Raw genomic sequence first — 22,612 nt, forward strand, 5'->3', positions numbered from 1 at the left:
AGAAGACTGTAATTTCTTGATCAGAAAGACAATAAAAATTTCTGATAATCTGATTTATAAGTGCTAGACCCCATGGGTGTCTACAGTCTTCATAATAAGTAGTGCCCAAGTCGAGCCAAGATTTTTAAAAAATCTCCTTTGTGGAACATGTAAGATGTTATAGAGATAACAAGGAATCATCCATGATGAACCTGTAATTACACCATAATAAGGGTGGATGATTTTGGTCCCATCTTTTTGTAGGTTTAAATCCCAAATCCTCAGTTTAAGTTTGATTAAGGCTTTATCTGGGCTGAGTGATGACATTGCCAGGGGTGTGAAGCTACAGTATACCAGATCAGAATCAATGTGCCTCCTCAGGCATGAGGAAAATCTATCTAGTACAATGAGGTAAACCAGAGACTCATCCCCCAAATTTGTTTCAGCCGAAATCTAAAATCAGAACAGTCACAGATGGGCCCCAAGGGAAATGCAGCCAAACTCTAACCAAGTAAGAGCATTTGAAGTTGAGGGAGGAACATGAAGTATGGCTTTCAGAAACTTAGACTGATCAGCTTCTAAGGTAGAGGCATCCAAGTTGACTACCACATAACAGCAAGACCAGAATGTTCGCTGTATACAGTTTAATTGCTACAGGAACATAATTATTGCCTTGATGACTAGCTTATTTACGGACTGTGGTAGAAACTTTTTGGCTCTGATAGAAAGCTCATTCAAGCGATTATTTTAACAAGTTAGGAATGGATGCCTACATACTTGAAGTCCTTAACTTGATCAATTGGTCTTTTGTTAATTTCCAATTTAACAGTGACTTAAAGAACTTTCTAGGGAAAATGAAATCTTAGTTTTTAGTTACTTTCAAGAAATTCCTTAGCAAGTAGGATGCTAAAGTGGCTAGGTATCTATGACGGCCCACTTAGATTACAGATAAAATTCCCTGTGTACAAAAGAATCAAAACAGGATGATGGCCAAATGATGGAGGGTGAAATTCTGGTTTACATAGGGCCATAATTTATATAGAAGTTAAACAATAAAGAGACAAAGGGGGAAAAAGCTGAAATTGCCATAAATTAAAACTATATCTTAATTAGTTTCATAAAGGCAGAAATTACTAGACTGGGGGTGGGAGGACAAGAACAATTAGCTGCTGAATGCAAAATTCCTTCTCCTGTGGCATAGAGAATATATAGCATATTGAGAAGATCATACTGTGATTATATTAGTCCAGTCTTTCATTTTGTGTTCTTCACAGTATTAATTTTTTGGAATAGCCAAATGTGACCGCAGACACTGTCTTGTTAGCATTTTTTTTTCTAGTCTTATTTTGTTCACAGCACTCTTTCTGTTGGGGAAAGTGATATTTTGTTGGTTTTCATCATAACCATTTAGCAAGGGAACCATGGGGTGGCTAGAATCCACAGAACTGTATGCCTAGTTACAGGACACCAAAGGGACTTAATGCTTAAGTTTCCTTGGCAAATGCTTTTTCCCTCTGCTAATCATGAAAGAAAATGCAGTTGGAACTATTTGACATTCACAGATAGTTTCTGATATAGCCAAGGACCTAGTTGTCCCTGTTGAAATGGAACAAATCCTTTGCAAGAGCCTCAGATAGGCTTCAGATTCCTAGTCAGTGACTTCATTCCACATGACAGAGTTCCTGACAACACTTGTGGTCTCTTCAGCAAGAAACTTTCTATTATACTGAACATGGAAGTTAACTCTGAGCCAAACTTGAAGAAGCAGCAGACACAATTTTCCCCCAGATACTGCACATAAAAAAGTATGTTCGGCTGTACTGGTACTGATGCTATTGACACATAGTAGAGGTAACAATGACTTCCTGAAAGCCAAATTCAGCACATCAGGGGCCATCTTCAACTTCTCCCTCTACAGAGAGAGGCTCCATTTGAGCTATACAGTTCACTGACTCATGCTTAGCAACAGAAAACTGGTGGATGGAAGGGAGAAAAGAAGAACACACAGCAAGGAGTTTGATCAGCAACATGCAAGTTTGCACAACATCATTCAGTACTTAGCTCTACTCTTCCTTTTCTGGGCCACGTGTCACTTTGACAAATTGGAAAGCTATCTTTCCAGCAAGCTAAACTGGATATGATTTCTATGTCTCGCTAAAAACAAGCTCTGTTCAAGTAAAAAATCAGATATTTTTCATTTAAGTTGTACAGTAACTGCTTTGCTCCCACCAACAATGATATAATCCCAAACACTTGCTAGTTATAAAAGTTTTCTGAGGACAAACAATCCTGGAATTAGAGCTGGGAACTTTAAGCAGCATAAATGAAAAACTGATGAGGCAGACAAATGCCAGGAGAAAGATCTTTCCCCTTCCAGACAAATCTCCACAAAAGCCAATTCCGTGAAGCCCTTCCTTGCTAATTGACTGGTTAAGGTGCCATCTACTGGGTCAATTTGGAAACAGCAAAACCCTCACCTAGTAACTACAAGTGGCTGAATCTGGATTTATCACCTACAGATAATTTCCAGCAATGCTATTGTAACTAGTCTCTTGTCAGTTCTCAATCTTAAAAGGACCCAAGTGTTCCAAACTGCATTCAAGAGACACAAAATAAACATGCCCAAATATTTTCCAGCATTTATATTTTCAAAATGAATGGGTCATTGCTTTGTTTGTACTATATATAAAGCAATATGCTTTGTAATATATGCATGTTTACAATAATGTCAATCCTCACTATATTCAGCACTGTTTACTCTAAGTAAGCCTACAGAGGATTACAGTCTTAGTTTACAGTGAGTTTCCTGAATCAGCACCTTCAAAGTCTTAAACTACTCAAGAGGAGTGCGAACTTCCTTTTGTGCTTTTCTTCAGTTGAACTAAGATTAACATTAGAGGCCTCTAAAATCCCTTCATATTTGCATAACAAGTAAACTCCTGAGAGCGATGTCCCCTTAACAAGCTTAAACCATAGCTCAATCCACCCAAGGCAGGCCCAATTCAAAGATTTGGTTTGGTCATCCTTTCTCCCTATGGGAAATTTGCAAATGTTTAATTTTCTGCCCTAGGGAAATTGCCCAGGGCTGGGGGTTAGACTGAGAAGTCAGAAAACTTCCCCAGGAGATGGCAATCGCAAATCATTTCCACATCACTGCAAGGAAGCTACAAAGATGTGTCTATGAAATCCCCAGGAGTCACGCTCAACTTGAAACAGAATTTACTTTCATGGGGCAAATGTCAACTTCTACTCACATTATTCTGGGGAGAGATGTGGCTTTCCTCGTTTTGAAACAGAGTGAATATGCAACTTCTGGAAAATGATGCAGCTCTGTAACATGTAAATCCTAAGAAGAAAGCCTGTTCTAAGTGATCCCATCCAAAAGATACAATTCCAGAGATGGAATGTGCTGGAGAACAACATTCTCCTGTACCACGCTAATCTGGTCATCCCAACGGTGGTCCAAAAGCTTTAAATCAACCAGAAGAGGAAACAGTTTCTGGAGTTCCAAACATGGTCCAGCCTTGAAATGGACAAATGCCAAATACAACTGAGTTGCTTATAAAAATTCTACACCTTGGATTTTTCAAATTTCCTGTGCAATTTTAGCTAAAGTGCTACAGTGTACCTACAGTTACCCTTGAAGTTGTTATTCGATTTTCAGTAACGCACATGTAAAGAATAGCAAGAGCAATGAAAGAATGCTAAAGGTACTGGGGATAGCACAAGAAGCTCTACATAATAAAGGTTGGTGACATTGCTCATCTAATCTTAACTTTCCAAGAAAGGATGCCCAAATGGGCAGCATCAGCACTGAGGAAACTCCAGCCAATTCTTGTGGTGGCATTGGGAATACAGAATTCTTGAATGCCAAAAAAAATGTTCTCCATATTCTTTGAATATGTTAGGTTTCTTCTGCAAAGCTCAATATGACTGCTACATCTTTCACAAATAGTTAAGTTCTAATTTACGAGAAAAGTTTGTTCCTGTCACAGCTTCAGCCTGGGCACAGCAATAAATTTCTCTGTGGAAATGCAAACCCACACACACACACACGTAGCAGAGGATTCAAGATGAGACTTAGACAAGTTATTTTTATTGCAGGTGCAAAATAAGCTGTAATTAACAGTGAAGATCAGCTACTGCAGAATCTAGAAATATAGCCATACTTAAAATATTAGCTCCAGGGTTTAAACCTGTGTCACTTTCTCATATCCTTATACAGTAATAGACATTTTGCTGCCCATTCTCAGCCCTGGATGTTGAATATCTGTACAGTATTTTGAAGACAATCTTTCTGGTCTCAGACTCTTTATTTCCAACCTTGCTGGATACAGGCCTTGCAATTCCCAATGTTGTCATAATCTAAGCCAATGATTTTTCAATTTTAATAATCAGGAACTCAACACATTTGAAAAAGTAAAGAAATATTCTCTGTATATCATGTAATCACTATTTAGTAGAAGATTCTGCTGCAGTGTCCAGGAAACTTTCTTGAGATCATTGTCACTCCATAAAAAGGCTTTCCTATAAATGCACTTTTCAGTGGAAGATCAGTAATTATTTGATGCAAATCAATAGAATTTTACCAGCTAACCCAGGAAACTACTACTGAAGTGGGAATAAAAGTATAAGCACATATCCTCTATTTTGCAACTACCCCCAAGTATATTCTTCCCCATCAACTAGATTCTCTGACAGCAGCAAAGGGAACCTTACCTTAGCCGATCATAATTTAGCATTACAAAAGCAAGCAACACCATCACACAAAATGCTCTTCTTTTTGGAGGGGACCCTTTGAGATTCTGATTCTAGACAGGAAATGAAAAATTGGAGAAAAAGAAAAATTAATAATCAACTTACTTCACATTCAACACTGAAAGAATTTGAGTCATAAGGGGCAGCAGCCTTGGTTAATGTTTAAACCAGCTACTATTATTCATATTCCTCATGATTTTGCCAATATTGCAAATATTATTTGTGATCTTAATCAACAGGAGAAATTACACACCTGTCAGATCTTACAGGGATACTATGATGGACAATCACAACATGTAGACGTCCTGATCAATGTTCTAAGGACTGTTCAATCAGTTACATATTTTGGATGAGAAGGGTTGCAGGAATTGCTCAAATGAGCAATTATTTTATTCACGAATATTAAGACCTACAGTTCTCATTTAGCAGCTGATTCATTTAGTGATCACTGCAGTTACAACAGTATTAAAAGAATAACTTTGCTACCAGTCCTCACATTTATAGCCTTCACAGGTCTGTAAAGCAAAGGAAAGCTGAAGTAAAATTGCAAAATCATGCTTTACTTAGCAATCACTTTGCTTAACAACCAAATTGCCGGTCCCCATTGTGGTTGCTAAATGAGGACTACCAGTATTAATTTAGCTTGCCCAGCTTTTAATTCAGGTAGCATAAATGATGCTATACAAAACTCTGGAGAGATGCAGAGAGATGTTGCTGATTGTCAACTCTTCCCCACTTCTCACTGAATCTGTGTGCCAAAACCTTGGTTATTTAGCGATTTACCACGGTGAGCAACTTTTTTGAGGAAGGTGGTTGGCTTGCAGCTCCAAAGGGCTCTGGAGGAAATAGATTATCTGGCCATTTTCAGTCTGGGATATAGTACTGAGATGTCATTGGTCACACTTGATGACTGCAGACTTGGGATTGAGGGAAGTGCATCCATCCTGGCCCTCCCTGAACATTCACCCACCTTTTATCAAAATCATGGTATCCTTCTGGACAGCTAAGCATTGGCAGGGGGTTGTGGTTCTCCTCCTTCTTCCAAGGCAGAAAGGTCTAGCTCCAGACCCCTGCTCAGGGAGGTATCTCAGGGGTCTATTCTCTCCCCACTTTTAATAAATACCTATATGAAGCCACTGGGTGAGGTTGTTCTTTGGCATGGGGTGAAGTATCAGTTGACAGGATGAGGGAGAGGGATGGGAAGAACAGGCTTTGGCTTAAACCTAGTAAGACCAAGTGGCTATGCGTTTTGGGCCTCTTCTGAACCTGAATCTAGAGATTTTCCACTGTTGTTTGAACTGGAAGAGGCTGCACTCACACACTCAGGACCAGTGTGAAATTTGGGCATCCTCCTGGACTCATGGCTCCTGTTTGAAGACCAGGTAGCAGCTATGGCCAGGAGGGCCTTTGCACAATTCCATCTTCTGCACCAATTACATCCACTGCTGGATTGGGAGGCCTTGTTTACAGTCACTCACACCTTAGTTCCCTCCTGGTTGAACTAATATAATGCAGACAACATGGGACTGCCCTCAAAGGCCATCAAGATTCAGGATGCAATGGCACGGATAATTATGGTGCACCACAGTACATCTATATAACAACATTATTCCAAAACCTGCAGTGACTCCTCACAGACTTCCAAGTGCAATTCAAAGTGCTCCTTATCACCTACAGGGCCAGATTATTTGTGGATTGTTTGTCTCTTACTATTTCTGCCCATCCCACTTGCTCTCTCACAGGATGGGCATGCTCTAGGCCCCTTCCCTGAGGCAACGTCACCTGATGGGAGGTGTACCTTTTCTGTGGCAGTGCCCCTTTGGAATAATCTCCCCTTCCTAGGTTTGGATGGCCCCAATCCTGTTAACCTTCCAAAAAGCTTCAAAATCCTGGTGTTTCTCCAAGGCATTGGGCCAGGACAATAGATAACCCATCTTCTGGAGCTTGAGTATGTCTGGTTGACCTGCCATATGTTGTTTGATATGTTGGCTATGGAATTTATTTCTTTTGATTTTGTATGGGTTTTTTTACCTATAATCATTGTTTTTTGTTTCACTTCTATTTGATGTACACCATTACATCACATTTTCAATGGTTGGCAATACTTAATTCCATAGAAAGCAATTTTTCATAATTATTACACTTACCTCCACTGCCAGTTCATCTAGCTGTCTCTTCAGTGAACCATTCTCTCTCTTAAGATGATCATTTTCTAACAAGGCAGCCTTCAGCCTAGCCTCTAAACTCTGCATATATTCCTTTTTCTTCCTCCGTGACTGACAGGCTGATTCCCGATTTTTTATCATGCGCTGCTGCCGTTTTAGAACATTCATCTAGAGTGATACATATGATGAAAAAACTGTTCAAAGTTCAGAAAACATACAAAGGAAGAGGGCAAAAACAAGGCTACTTGCAACAGCACAAGCTTTTAAGGAAAGGGGAAGGGGAAGGGGAAGGGGAAGGGGAAGGGGAAGGGGAAGGGGAAGGGGAAGGAAGGAAAGGAAAGGAAAGGAAATGAAAGGAAAGGAAAGGAAAGGAAAGGAAAGGAAAGGAAAGGAAAGGAAAGGAAAGGAAAGGAAAGGAAAGGAAAGGAAAGGAAAGGAAAGGAAAGGAAAGGAAAATTTAACAATGTCATTATATTACACAAAAACAAGTACCCCTACGAATTCCAGAATTTCCCATTTTTCTTGTTGCTTTAATTTATATAACTCTAAATCTGATAAACTATATAAAGAGCATTCCACAGGGCTCTTTGCATCTTCACATTTTCATGAAACGCTGCATAATAGCACCAGGAGAGGTAAGATTTTATTATTACTGGACCATTGTTGAGAAATACCCGGAAGGGAGCCAGCACATCACACTAATAAAATTCAGCTCCAGTTATTCCAGTATTTCCCCATTCTGAGTGATGACTTGGTGGTAGTGATGTCAGAATAATCTCTGCATCTCCCAGGAATGGGCCAAATTTAATGGATGAGGCTAGCTGAGTAGCTCTGTGCCTCACATAGTTCACTCAATAGACCCGTTTACCATAGCATCTCTTCCTCCTTTACCGGGCTGCTGAAGGCTTCCCTTTCCAGCCACTTAGTAGTGCCACTGGAGGCCCAACAGAACTTGTTTGCTTGGTGCATGGATTGGTTGAGAGAAAGTTTTCGTCTCTACACTGATGATGTACTGAAGTGAGTTCTTATCCAGCTTAACGGAAGTCATCTGCATTCATTTTGCGTGTGTTTATAATGCTTTAGGTACAGTGTTTATTTGGCAGTTGGGGAAAAAAAAGTAAAGGCACAGATTATACCCATATGCACACCAAGACATCTGGTTAATGAGGGAAGGTTTCATTCCAGCCTCACTGACCCCATGCTCAGCAGATGGTTTGGCAAGGCATTTCTTTGGCACTCCATTAACATATATAGATACTGAAAAGGGCAAGGTTTAAGGGCAGGACTGACCAACAGTTTAATTTTTGTTAAAGTGGCAAATTGGCATTTGACTCCTTCACGTTGTATGACCCTACAATAACAAAAATAAAAGCCTTCCAACATATAAAACTAGTATAACAAGATTTCTAGCCAAGTCCAGTCTACCTGGCAGTCCCCCCCCCCCCCGCCATAAGAGAGTCAGGATGGTGCAGTGGTTGCTGGACTTGGATTGGGATGCAAATGAATAACCAGAAGCATGATGTAGAACAAGCTGGACATAATTCTATCACATCACCATTTCCCAATTTTTGCCAAACGCATTGACAGTGTTAAACAGGAAGGTAGATGTCCAAATAACTTTATGATTTTACATTGCATTACTCAGTAATTTCAAAAACTGATCCTCCTGTCTGAATACAGGCAGTCCCCAGGTTAAGAATGCCCGGGTTACAGACAACCCATCGTTAAGATAAGTGCCTATTGTAGCAAAATTCAAGTTAAATACACAATGGTTCAAGTTCATTACATAATACTACCTGTACAGTATTATACACTAATACTGTTCCAGCTTACATACAAATTCAGCTTAAGGACAGACCGTGGGAATGGAACTCATTCTTAAACTGGGGACTACCCGTACAGTCAGCCATGCATGCGTATGTACTCATACACACACACACACACAAACTCAAGGGCTAACACTGGAACCAGCTCTACCACCAGAAATAAAAAGGGCAGAGAAGCACCAATTGGAATGTTACCACTTGAATTTCCAAGCCTTCAGGAGGCACTACTTTTCCAATATTCTTCTCTTTAGTAAGAAAATCTAGAAGTTTACAAGTTCATAGAAAAGTTTAAATTGCTCGGAGGTGAAATCTCACTCTAGAAGCTTCATGCTCTGAGTTACGTTACTAGTGATGCTTGGCTAAAATATTCTTCAGGTCCTGAAAGCAGATCTGCAGCAAATAAGGTCTCTGGGTGGAAAGGCTAATTACAAACAGAAGCTGGAAAGAACTTACATCCATGTTTGTGTTTGGGGAGGTGGCGTGAAGAACAGACTTAGCTTCTGCTAAGTTTCTACTGGTCAAATTCTTTCCTGATGTTTGTGGTAATACCCTGATGGTGTGACCTGTTAATTGTTTGACTCCACCAGTAACAGCAATGGCTGGGTTCGTGGCAGGAAGGATTCCAGATGTCTGAAGATGAACCACAGCAGACTGAGAAAGCATTACTGGCTGACCTAAGGTAGGAACAAAAAGCTTTGGTATACTGATTTAGCACTTACAAAAAATGTGAATTTCTGTGCATGCTACATTTTGCCTCATGATAGCTGTACAAAGAGGAGAAAAGATTGCTTTACTTTACATAGCTAAACATACACAGGCCTAGAACATTTCACACCTTAGGTACCCAGTAATTTCTGAAGAATTCAAAGATGTTGCTTTAGTCATGCCCAAAGGCTTGCTTTTGCACAATGAAGATCCCTTCATTTAAATACCATACACCATACCACATCATATATCACATGCTACTTTTGAGGCTGGGACTAGATTTTAAAATGGTTACTATGTGTGGCACATGAGCTGTAGTTAACAGAAAACAGCAGTTTAGAGAATAGGGCCACTTCTACAATGTCGACCCACACTACCCACTACCAACAACTCACAAATAATGTCTACATAAATTATCCACAAACTGTTCACAAGCAACACATCTAGAGAGAGCTGCTTATCAACCAACACACTGTAAGTAGACAAAAATTTGATAATCACAGATATATTGCTTTTGAGCATGGTTTATTTAGATTATTTAAGTGAGATTCTACTCATTTTCCAAAGGTATAGTCACCCAGGAATGTTTAGTGACCAGCCATTCCACTTCTAATGTACTAATGTTAATTTTGATATATTATCAACTGAAAGATATAATGAATATGTGTATGTATGAGGGCTCTGCAATACTGCATTCTGATTTGAAAATATGCTATACAGCATGCAGATGAAGGAACTGTATCTTTTCCTGGGATAATGTGGCAGCTGCCTTATCTTCCCAGGAAAAGAAAATATGCTTTAAAGAATTGCACTCATACCCTCCTGTGCTCCAGTAAAATCAAAAATACCCTTTCCCAATGTTAGAGTTAAATATCCTCCATTACTTGCTAATCCAGGTAGTCCTCACTTACCAAGTGCATTGGGTCCAGCAACTCCATCACTAAGCAATGGAGTCATAAAGTGAAAAATCACATGACCATGCCTGACTTATGATGATGCCTATTCATCAATTCCAGCTGCTGTCATTAAATGAATCACCGTGGGTCATTAAGCAATGATGTCACATGACTTGTGACTTCCTGCCAGCTTCCCCATTGACTTTGCTTGTCAGAAGCTGGCTGTGAAGGTCACAAATGGCAATCACGTGACCGCGGGACGCTGCAACCTTTGTAAATATGTGCCAGTTGCCAAGTGCCTGAATTGCAATCATGTGACCACAGGGACACTGCGACACCTGCAACTTCGAGGAGTGGTTATAAGTCTCATTATTCAGTGCTGTTGTAACTTTGAACAGTCGCTAAATGAGTGGTCGGTAAGCAAGGACTACCTGTAATTAATTCAGAAGCCAAGAATCCTGCCACCTGGAAATCAAAGTACTTTTTTCACCTTAGTTTTGCTCCAAATAGCCCTTTCAGACATAGAACTTGATAAGTTTGCCACTAGATGCTGACAGAAAACAAGTATTATAAGTCTGAGGGTTGGAGCTATTAAAGTTGCACCCATTTAAAGCAATTCTACATACAAGATACTTAGCAATCCTGTTTTAGGAAACTGTAGTGCTTGCACATGACACATTCAACATCACCTGCTCCTGACAAGAGATCTGACATGCACCCCATCCCATCCCATTCCTTCCACCCCACTCACTCATATACCTTTTGGAGGTGCTGGCTGGATGGTAACAACTGGCTGCTGCTTGGGCAGTGTCAGGAGTGTGGGAAGGGCTGGAATGACAATGGTTTTTGCCTGGAGATTGGGCTGTGTCTCACAAAAGGCAGGCAACAGAGGCTTGGGCTGAATTAAAGGTTTTGAGGCTGCTGGATTATTTCGATTAGGGGTCACTGACGATCCATTTGCTGTAGAAGAGAATTTGTTTTTGAAGTAAGTGCTCAGAAAAAAGGTTACGTTCCTCATTATACAACTGTCTGCAGCTCAACAGAAATAGCAGTGCTGGCAACAAGGAGGGCAGGAAGAGGAACTTCATTAAATGAAGTGGAGTGTACAACACAACCAGGCATCAAACCTGCCTTTAAAGAATACATACTTTACTTACTTACTTACTTATTTATCATATTTATATAGCCGCTCATCTCACACAAGGTGACCATTCATAATATATGGGCTGGTTCAAACATATCAGCTGGAATCAGATAAAGTAAAGTCTGGCATTTGCACACTCCCTTCTCTTCCTTCAGTGTAGCTGACAGGACTCTATTGGCTTTTAGTTTGCCCAAATCCTGGCTTATTCTTGATGTATATTAGAAATTGTGATTTAAACTCATCATTGGCCAACTTCAAATAAGTGTTACACCATTTATTAAACAGAGCTTGCTTTCAAACACAGTCTCTGGTTTAAATGTAAAGATAAGCCAATACCAGAAAGGAATAGCTAATTAAGTTCAATTGTACAAGAGAAAAAGGAAGCACAAAGATAAGATTTCTTTTATATCCTTTCTTGCTTGTGCACTTAGTGTAACATTATAACCTAATCAGCCCAGTGATTCTATACATTTTTGAAAATAAGTGAACAGCATCTCTTAATTTACTGTTTCATATTATTTTTTTAGCCCTAGATGATGCTGATGTATCATTGCACACATCTGTTTAAGAATCACAAACAGGTAAGGAAGGCTTTACAAAAAGAAAAGTGGCAAAAAAACCCCTAACTATCCCCACCAACCACCACTTATACATCACATTTTACTATTCAAAATAGTACGGCAGCACTGTTTAAATTAGCTAATTAATCAGAAGGTTTTAAAATGTATTAGGCTGCAAGTTTCTGAAACTATTTTAACATAATTATTTGCAAATACTGTGAGCAATAGGGATTATCTCTTTAAGATGAAGTATCTTTTCTATAGTAATGCCACCTATTACATGAGCATACATGATCTAAAAACAAGGAACAGTTCTCAGGAACTATTTTATACATATGCAAATATACTCAGACCTAAGCAAACCAATGAAAACATATACAGGAGAATTTAACTGAGCGAAAGACCCAATTCTCAGTTATTCTTACAATAGTAATTTAGACCATGGTTATGGTTCCCATATTGGAAATGGTCAGAAAAAAAAAATCATACCTGAACAATGCATAGCTTTAGGTGGGGACTTCTTCTCAGTTTGTTCTACAAGTAATGAAGATCTCGGGCTGCCTTTGTCATACAAAGATGCAGTGGATAAGTGAGAACTAACGCCAAACTCCACACCTTCCTAGGAATGTTAAAAAATTGCACACACTGTAATCCTTCTTGTTACAACAAACAAGCAGAAGACAAACACACACTGGCAAAACCATTCTTTCCCAGCTATAGTTTAGTCACAATGCATCTAAAACACTTTTCCATAACATGGGAGACCTCAAAAATTCCATACTAGGCCAGGAAATCATTTGCACTTCCACCCAAAACTCTGGATGTCCTACAGTTACCACAGAAGTTGATGGGGTGGATGAAAGGATATGGTGGAAACACAGAATTAAGGAGATATGGAATACTGTTGAGGTCACAAGCTTGCCAATGAAAAATCACAAACTGCAGTATGTGAGGACTTGCCAGATCTAGTACACAGTCTCAGTTTCCAGATTTGGCAAATTTATATTTGGACAGCAAGTACCGTATTTTTCCGACTATAAGACGATACTTTTTTCTAAAATCCTTACACTAAAAATTGAAGGGCGTCTTATTCAAGGAAGTCAGCCGAGGAGAGAACCGCGCGGTTGCAAAACTGCCCATACTTTATCTCTGCAAAGAGGCTTCCTCCTATTGCTAGCCTCCAATCACAAGTGAAATAGCTTGAGTCTGCAAACAGACTTCCTCCAATCACGAGCCTTATGTAACTGACGTCAGCTGATGCTGAACAAACCAATTAGAGAAAGTCTGTTTGCAGAGACAAGCTTTCGGCAGTTTCACTCGTGATTGAATGTAATCAGTTATGCAAAAGAGCATGGAAATAGAGCTGCAGAGAGATGGTTTGGACCTCCTCCCACCGAGTGTATCAGGTAAGTGTTAACTAATTACTAAATAAAAATGTGTTCTGCACTATCTTTAAAATACTGATTTCTTAATTTTGGGTTGGAAAAGTGGGGGGCGTCTTGTACATGGGGGCATCTTATGGATGGAAAAATACGGTACTTGCTCACTGACTCTGGCAAGGCTCCTAACCTTGGGTTGCAGAATTTCCATTTATTCTTTGTATCATTCCTTCTGCTGAACTCGAGTTCCTGGATACTTTCAAAGATCACAGTGCCAGCCATAAAGGAAAAAGTAACCAGCAATGCAATTGCTTCTTTGTATCTAGATTACTTGACTACAATCTGAAGATTATTTTGAGTATTAATCTGGTTAAATATTACCTTATTGCATCTAACTAGCCCAAAGAAATTACTCACAGGCACATGCTGTACTGGAGAGTCCACAGATAAAGGCGAAGGAACTGAATCTGTTGAAGTAGCTGGTGAGAGAGGTTCTGCTTTGCACTCTATATCTTTAATACAAAGAATTAAAGAAAATTACCAGACTCCTCTCAAGAACGACGGCACCCAAATGTGCATTCTACCTTCAGTACGCTAGGGACTGGAGCATGTTGTCTGAATGGTCTGGTTCTAGCTCACAGCCACCCTGCCTTCCCCCCATAAAGAGGGTACTAGGGATCCAGAATTTATTTCTCCTACAGAATCTTTTTATTCTAATAGCAAATTTTACTGTAAATGCACTTGAAGTACGGAAAGCTGAACTAACAATAAAATGAAGGTAATGATTTTATTTTTGTTTTATATGGGCTATAGGATAGGATGGGATGGGATATAGATTGATCTTTTTTCAGAGAGATTAAAACAGTGTCACTAGCTTTTCTGAACATGGCCTGACATTTTCCCTCAGCTTGGAGGGTTTCCACCTTTTTTAGCCTTTTTACATCTGAAGTTGACTGAACAGTTACACTTCCCTAGATAGTCAGGAATATGCCTCCCTCTAGCTTAAGACTTTTATTCCATGCCTTATACTCAAGACTACACATACCCCATTCCCTCAGCTTCTCTATCTTGAATTTAGTTTCTAATCTCTTGACCATTCTTACAGCTTGTTTGCTCCTCCACCCCCAACAGAACGTTGGGGTGTCTCAAACTTGAGTACTTGAGATGGGGTCTGAGGAATACAGTACAGAGCAAAATAATTACTTCCCAAGATTTGGAAACTATACTTTTATAGGTACAAACTAAAATTATGTCTGTATCTCTCACAGCCATATCATACTGCTTACTCAGTTGTGATGAAATACAATTCCAATTTTCATCTACTATCAGTATCCCGTGCATTTGATTTCTTTTTTCTAAATGAAAAATTTTACAGTTGTCTTTGTTAAATTCTATGCTGTTATTTTAAGCCCACTTTCCTAGTCTATCAATATTATTTTGATTAGTTATACCCTCTAATTCTGTATTAACAAAAATAATGAATAGTACAATGCCTAGGAGAGAACCCTGCAACTTCACATACAATACTTTGCTCAAGGTTGACAAAGGATTGTTGTTACACAAAGTTTTAAAATCTGTAGTGAATCAATCTAACTAACCAGTCACCCTACTGTCCATATTTAAATAACCTACTCAACAGAATGTCATGGCTATTTTTTCAAATGCCTTCTAAAATCAAAATATATTCTATTATTGTAAGGAATGCATGTAATTTAAAAAACAAGATAAGGTTAATCTATTAATGCCTGCTTTTTTACAAATCCATATTTTATATGTTCTAATTGTGAAAAAAGAAGGACAAATGGGGCTAACTACTTTGACCTGTTTCACTGGTTTGCCTCTATGGCAACTGATTTTTCCTAGGTCAACTGCTCTTGATAAGTAGTATTTCCCTCTCCTGACTTAAGTCCTCTGAAGAAAAGGATATCTTTTCAAGAGTTATATAGTTTTACTACTGCTTACTGCCATGAACAACTCAATCTGAAATTACCTGCTAGGGACCGCTTTGTAACATCCCATGCGTCTGAGTCCCAAGACATCAAATCTAGATCAAAGTCAAGGTCACCAAGGTTGCTTTCCTATAAATGATAGTAAGCAACGTTATGGAAAGACAAGCAACAGAAGGGTAGCAAAACTGAAATTTTATCAAATAAGCTCTTCCCAGGCAGGTTGAAGGTAAAAGATAAAAATGCTGGACCAGTATTGGGAGATATCAATTTTACTACCTTCTCACCTTTGTTTCTTGCTGTGATGGAATGGAATCATGAAGGCCAGACTCAGGGAGAAAAACATTTTCTTTCATCTCCTGAGTCGCGGAGGAGAGATAAGAGGATGAGGCTGGTACCTCCCTGAGGAATTCACAATGTTGTGGCTGGCATTGCTTGGGAGCTGGGGTTTCAGTCTGGGAAGATTCTTGCTAGAGGTTGTAGCTAATAAACATTGCTGGACTGAATTTGGATGGTCTCTTGGAGTTCCTTGGGCTAGGCCTGACATCAATCAATGTTTTTCTCCCTGAGTCTGGCCTTCATGATTCCATTCCATCACATCTGCCATTATAATTTCCAAACAAGATCCTTTATATATCAAACACCAGCTGGCCATGCCTTTCAAGATACAGCCTAATAGCTACAGAATATTTATCAAGATAACGGTATTTGACCCCGTAATCTTTCATGGTACTACATATCTTTTATTTTTCACCAGCATTCAGTAACGTATTACAAATTTGAAGCTTTGGACCATTAGCACTGCATAATCCCCTTCAAAATACTACTTTAATCATCCACAGTATTGGTATTTAATTTATTATTTCATGGGAACATAAATATTTAAAGAGATTCAGTAATTATTGACTTAACACAGATTGCTGCAAGCAGTCTACATAAAATGTTTTACTATCTTATTCATTGTCCATTACATATCTGTTAGTACAAATAGAATATTTTCATCACTAGCAAATGGGAGATAGAATTCACATATCAAAATGTTTTTCATATATATTGCCTGAAATTGTAAAATTAAAATTTTCAAGAAGCTTTTTATAATTTAAAAATAAGTTTAAATTTTATCTGGAGATAGAAGAAATCATCTTAACCATGACAGCACTGTAACACTATTTTACAATTAATATTTCACTTTCTCCCAGTTCCCAGTAATCAGATGCTTTAAACAATTCCAAGCCCATATTTTAACATGAAAGCACTCAACATTCCAGGAATTATTGCAAAACTAGTTTTGCATGTCCAGTCACTTTCCTGTGAAATACAAATTTACCATCATCCATTAGTAATGCAGGATAAAGAGACAGTGAAAACGTTTTTTAAACATCTAATACATATAAATATATGTAAATAAATAAATACAACATTCAAAATACAATAGCTGAAATTGCATATATTGTGAACTGGAAGCAAATGGTTAAAAATGCAAGTATGAAAGTAGTCACAAGCCAATTTTAGAGAGAGCCACTACTATTTCTGGTGTAAATATATTCAATTGGCTCCTCTGCAACCTGCATCCTTTGGTCCTGTACAGCTTGCTAAATAGCTGGTTTGTTTTAGATTCCTTGTGTTAAATCTACAGCAAGTTCCATCTGCTGCTCACCAGAAAAATTAAGATAGGCTTGTTTTAGACCAGTGTTATTCAGCCTCAGCAACTTTAAGATATGTGGACTTCAACTCCCATGCTGGCTGGAAAATTCTGGGAGTTGGAGTCCGCACATCTTAAAGCTGCTGAGGTTGAAAAACTAAACTGTTTTAGACTGTGCCTGTGACTAGTGACATCTGGAAATTGCTGTCAAATGGCAGGAAGATCATAAAACAATTTCCCTAAACAAGCCACCAACCATTGCCAATCTGTGCCACTAGGAAAAACCATTTGACATGGCTATATCCTTTAGTAAATTATATTCTAATTACTTTCTTCTATAATTATTATATAATTACATAACAGAATTATATTGTTATATTCTTAATTAGTAAATTCAAGCCCAAGCTGGAAGAATGCTTGTATTATACAGACAAAATAGGGAAAGCATTATGGGTTCTGGAATTCTCTCCAGCACCTTCCCAGGCATGATCCTAGCCATAGTTTATATTTCTTCTGTGTCACGAAGTACTGTGTTGTGACTATACTTGTGTTTCTTCTTTCTCCTCACATTGCATCTTTGTGTGTAGATGTGCACCAGGAAGCACAAGGCAGGTTGTGTATGCTCCACTCTGGATCACGTGACCAGGAGAGAGGGGATTTTAGAATAGAGCAGCCACCAACATTCAAAGCTGCTGCCCAACTGCCTCTCCCCTGGGGATACAAAGGGGAAATGTTGTGGATTTTTTTCCCTCCGTAGCTTTAGGGCTGATTGATCTTTCTGCCACTTACTTCTCTCAACCTACCAAATATGGCTACATTCTGTTCTGCTGTCTTTTCTCTGGTTGAACAGACAAAGTCCCAAACTCCTTTACATAATTTCTTTCCAGCATTCTGTTGGATTGAAAAGAATAAAAGCAGGATACGTACACAGCACAACTAAGGTTAAGAATATTTTCCTCTTACTCACATAGGTTTCATTCTCTACATCTAGCTGAAGTTCATCTTCTCCTAAGAGATCACTGATTCCACTGAAGAGAAGAGACTCTAGGATTTAAATAAGCATATTGGGTGTATAAGTCACACAAGATAATTCAGACCTTCCTCATTTCCTAAAAATAAGGAATGGACCATTCCTCTCTGCAAATTCTGCAACTGGTAACACAAAACAAGGCAAGAGGACAGATATCATTAAATAATAATTTATTTTCATTCCAAGGTTCAAGGCTTAAAATATATACACATTTCCTTTTCAGGAAATTGGCTCTTTGCCAAATTAGGTAGGTTGCTTATTTATCTGTGTGCTATTTATCTCCCTCCTCAATACTCACAGACTCTAGGTGGTCTACAGATATTACAATAATAAACCTAAATTTTAAAGCTTTAATAAGGCAGTTATAACAGTTAATGTCAAATAGTAACAAAATATACATATAAATACACACATTCACGCATACGTATCTATGCACCACCTGTAGCTCTCCAGTCAGCCCCCAAAGGCTTCTGGAAAAAAGAAATGGACCAGCTTGCAGGAGGCCATAAGAGTGGAGGCCATCCTCACCTCAGGAAGCAAGCTGTTCCATCGGAGGGAGTTGCCACCAAAAACACCCAGTGCTAGGCCTCCTCCTGAGAGATGAGAACTCTTAAGAGATATTCTCTGCCCATCCAGGCTAGATAGCTAGAGACTATCTGGGAAAGATGAACTCTCAGAAGGTCCTGAGCTACAGAGGACTTTAAAGGTAGCAACTAGCGTGTTAAATTGCACTCAGAAACACACTGGCAAGCAGTGCAGCTCCTGGAACATTAGTGTAACATGGCAGTACCAACATTGGTCAGTGAACACACTGGCTACTGCATTCTGGACCAGCTGAAGTTTCCAGGTGGTCTTCAAGGACAGCATTATGGAAAGCAAATTACAGAAATCTAGTCAGGATTCAAAGATGACTAGAGCACAAGTGAACATCCTCAGAGCATCCTGTTTCAGGTAAGGTCACAACTGGCATACCAGCCACAGCTGGCCAAGAGCCTTCTTGGTCACATAGTTTCTACCTGCTGTGAATGAAACTATGAATTCAAGGGGACTCCCAAGTCATAAATCTGCTCAGTTAGAGGAGCACAACCCTTTCAAGAATCAAAGATGGTACAATCCTGGAATCAGAAAGCTCTTCAGTTAAGAGCCACTATGTCTTCTTTGGGTTGAGTCTGAGCCTGCCTTTCCTCATTCAGTCTGTGAAAGCCTCCAGGCTCTGGGACAGGACTTCTGCTGCATGTCTCACTGGGCTCAGCTTGGAGATTAGGAGTATCATCAGCATCCCAGTGGATGACCTCTCCCAGTAGTTTCACGTACAATGGTGCTTAAAAAATTCTAAACCTTTTGAATTTTCAATATTTCTGCATAAATATGACCTAAAACAGATCTGTTTTCCATGCAAGTCCTAAAACTAGATAAAAAGAACCCAATTAAACAAATCAGTAAAAAACATTATGCTTGTTCATTTATTAAGGAAAATGATCCAAAGCTACATATTTGCGTGTGGCAAAAGTATATGAACCTTTGCTTTCTGGAACCGGTGTGCCCCCTTTGGGCAGCAATAACTGCAACTAAACATTTCCAAAAATTGTTGATCAGTTCCACACATCAGCCTGGAGGAATTTTAACCCATTCCTCCTTACAGAACAGCTTCAGCTCTGGGATGTTGTGGGCTTCCTCTCATGAACTGCCCACTTCAGGTCCTTCCGCAACATTTTTATAGGATTAGGGTCTGGACTTTGACTTGGCCATTCCAAAACATTAACTTTCTTCTGCTTTAATCGTTCTTTGGTCATACAAGTTGTGTGTTTTGGGTCACTGTCTTGCTGACACATTTCCACATACCTGTGTTGTAAAGATCAGACTTTGATAGTGAATACCCAGAATACCATTCTTTAAATAAGGCAAGACCTCCCACACTCACACCTGATTATTTATATTTATTTATATTTCAAATTTAGATACCACCCATCTCACAAAAAAGTGACTCTGGCCGGCTCACAATAAAACAACAATAAATATTAATTAAAATACAATAAAAATGATATAAAAATACAGTAGAAGTAGAATAAAACCAAACACATATGCAAATAATAATATCTTCCAAGATATTGATGATCAGTAAGATGTTAACATATGGGAACATCTTCAAGGTGTTAGCCACCCCCAGGGTTGGTTGTCCCTTTTTTTGCCCCATGCTAGTTGGCAGAGCCAAGTCTTGACTGCTTTCCGGAAGGACAAGAGAGTTGGGGCCTGCCTCACCTCTGGGGGGAGAGTATTATCATCCCATTGATTGGAACACCTGGTCCTAAGTTCCCCTTCAAATGAACTGATTATTTATTTATTTATTTATCACATTTATATATCCTAGAGGTTCACATACTTCTGCCATACACAAATATTTGGATCATTTTCCTCAATGAATAAATGAACAAGTATATTGTTTTTTACTCATTTGTTTAACTGGGTTCTCTTTATCTAGTTTTAGGACTTGTGTGGAGAATAGATCACATTTTAGGTCATATTTATGCAGAAATATTGAAATCTCTTGGATTTTATTGTATTTAATAATTGTATTTTATATTTGTATTATTTATGTTTTTACTGATTTTAAATTGTTTTGTTGTGAACCGCCCAGAGTCCCTCCTTGTGGGGGAGTTGGGCGGTGATATAAATTTGATATATAAATAAAATAAATAAACATTCAAAAGGGTGCACAAACTTTGAGCACCACTCTTGGCACTGGAAAAAACAGCAGACTGTTTCAGCCATGCCTCCCGTGCAGTGCCAGTGCTGGCTGCAAAAAAGATAACCTTGCTGCATTTGTGATCTGAAGCTAAGTGTCTCTCCAGTAGATACCTTGTATCTTTCAGGAGGTAGCCGGTGTGCATAGGAAAAAGGACAGGGAAAGAAGGAATGGAAGAGAGAATGAGGCTTTAAAAATTTTTTTTTTGCTAAGACTAGGTTCTTAGGAGCGGGGCCCTAGTCAAGATGGTCTAGGAGGCAGGACAGAACCTTCTCTACCAGTTCCAGGAGAAGAGAAATCAGATTTCACTCAGCACAGATGCAATCACTGTTCTCTGATCTTTCTTTTGAATGATTAAAAACACTTTGATTCATTTAAATGTTTGGTTTCTTAGCCTTCACTAATTTAAAACCTGAACAACTACCTCAGATATAATTAAGAAATATTGAAAATTAAAATGGGTTCACAAACTTTTAAGTACCACTGTAGATGTTAAACAGCATACAACAACGTTACACTGTGAACTAGATTACTTTTCAAGCACTGGTCTTACATCAGCCCATGAAATGACACTATGCTATATTTGCATGTCATATTATATTAGAATTCTAAGATGTTACTGCAAATTACACAAACTCTTCATTTGGCTACACTTGCCACAGGACTAAGTAAACAAATTACAACAGCTACTAAACTAGGAACTCCTTTTTGTTTCTCTCCTAACAAACCAGAATCAAGCCATGGTGTATTGATGATGTTTAATCCTTAGCATCCTTGGGAGAGAAAAGCTAGAAAAGGACCTGGTTCAGAGGTCATGAAATGTTTTATCACTCCCACTAGTGAGTGAAATCACACAGAAGGGATTAAGGAGTATGCACCAACACACTGTTTTTGTTTGTTATTAAACCAAATTCTTAGAACTTGCTTAACCTATAAATGGAGCCAATACTCTACCTGTGGACAATCATAACAGGACTGTAATGCTGGAGGACAGCCAATATTTTTCCCTCATGACATTTGCCTATTTTTAAGCACATTTTCCCAACCCCCAAACAGAGCAACAAGTTCACCAGCTTCAGAGGCAAGAATGTCATTTGGGCTTTCCTGAGCAACTCATTTCCATTAGAGTTGGCCATCATAATAACCATAAAACCATAATATTTGGTGGCTTAGATATTGCATATTTCCTTTTCTTCCCAATTTCTCCTTCTCCTCTTGCCTGAGGCCAGAAAATGTCTAGGCTTTTAATGATTCTACAAATTGTTCCAAAAGCCTTTCAAGTTGGAGAACATAAAAGGATCTATTAAGTTCATAAATACATGGATCTATATCTAAAAGACTATTTTAAAAGTCCATGCTCTGAATCAAACAACAATCAACTTCCAACTTTATTTAAAGTTTCACAGAGTAAGAGTGCTTACATCTAAAGCATTCTGTAGCAAAGAGAGGAAATCCTAGATTCAAAATGAGCCTCTGTCACAAATTTCCTTGATGGCTTTTAATAAGCCTCTTTCCCTCCAGAATAAACACCAACCTTCAACATAGGAACAAAAATAATACTCATCTGCCATATAAGATTACAGCAACACGAGTAATATTAAATACCCTAAACGTTCATATCATGGCAAGGAGAGGGAGACTCATAGGGGAAAGCTGTCGGAGGGTCCGGGCTCGAAGCTCCCCGGATAAGCTTTTTTTTTTTTTTTAGATATATCCCGTCTTTATTATTTTTATAAATAACTCAAGGCGGCGAACATACCTAATACTCCTTCGTCTTCTTATTTCCCCTAGAGCAACAACCCTGTGAGGTGAGTTGGGCTGAGAGAGGGTGACTGGCCC

At 38.9% G+C, this 22,612-nt stretch overlaps 1 protein-coding gene across 1 annotated transcript in view; it reads right to left on the bottom strand.

The window, feature by feature from the left end:
- The window catches only part of ATF6 (activating transcription factor 6), an 83,949-nt gene that overhangs the window by 60,833 nt on the left and 504 nt on the right, over nt 1-22,612 (bottom strand). Inside the window, exons 2-9 of the mRNA XM_088153716.1 lie at nt 17,968-18,044; nt 15,403-15,490; nt 13,830-13,924; nt 12,523-12,652; nt 11,089-11,289; nt 9,182-9,402; nt 6,885-7,070; nt 4,699-4,790 (exon numbers count right to left, since the gene is read on the bottom strand). Of these exons, the coding sequence (XP_088009842.1) occupies nt 4,699-4,790; nt 6,885-7,070; nt 9,182-9,402; nt 11,089-11,289; nt 12,523-12,652; nt 13,830-13,924; nt 15,403-15,490; nt 17,968-18,044 (1,090 nt within the window). The remainder of the gene's footprint in view (nt 1-4,698; nt 4,791-6,884; nt 7,071-9,181; nt 9,403-11,088; nt 11,290-12,522; nt 12,653-13,829; nt 13,925-15,402; nt 15,491-17,967; nt 18,045-22,612) is intronic.

The sequence above is a fragment of the Python bivittatus genome, unplaced genomic scaffold (assembly GCF_059951505.1).
Source record: "Python bivittatus isolate LINGU-HERP-01145 unplaced genomic scaffold, Pbiv_v1 ctg000700_np1212, whole genome shotgun sequence".
Classification (NCBI taxonomy): domain Eukaryota; kingdom Metazoa; phylum Chordata; class Lepidosauria; order Squamata; family Pythonidae; genus Python; species Python bivittatus.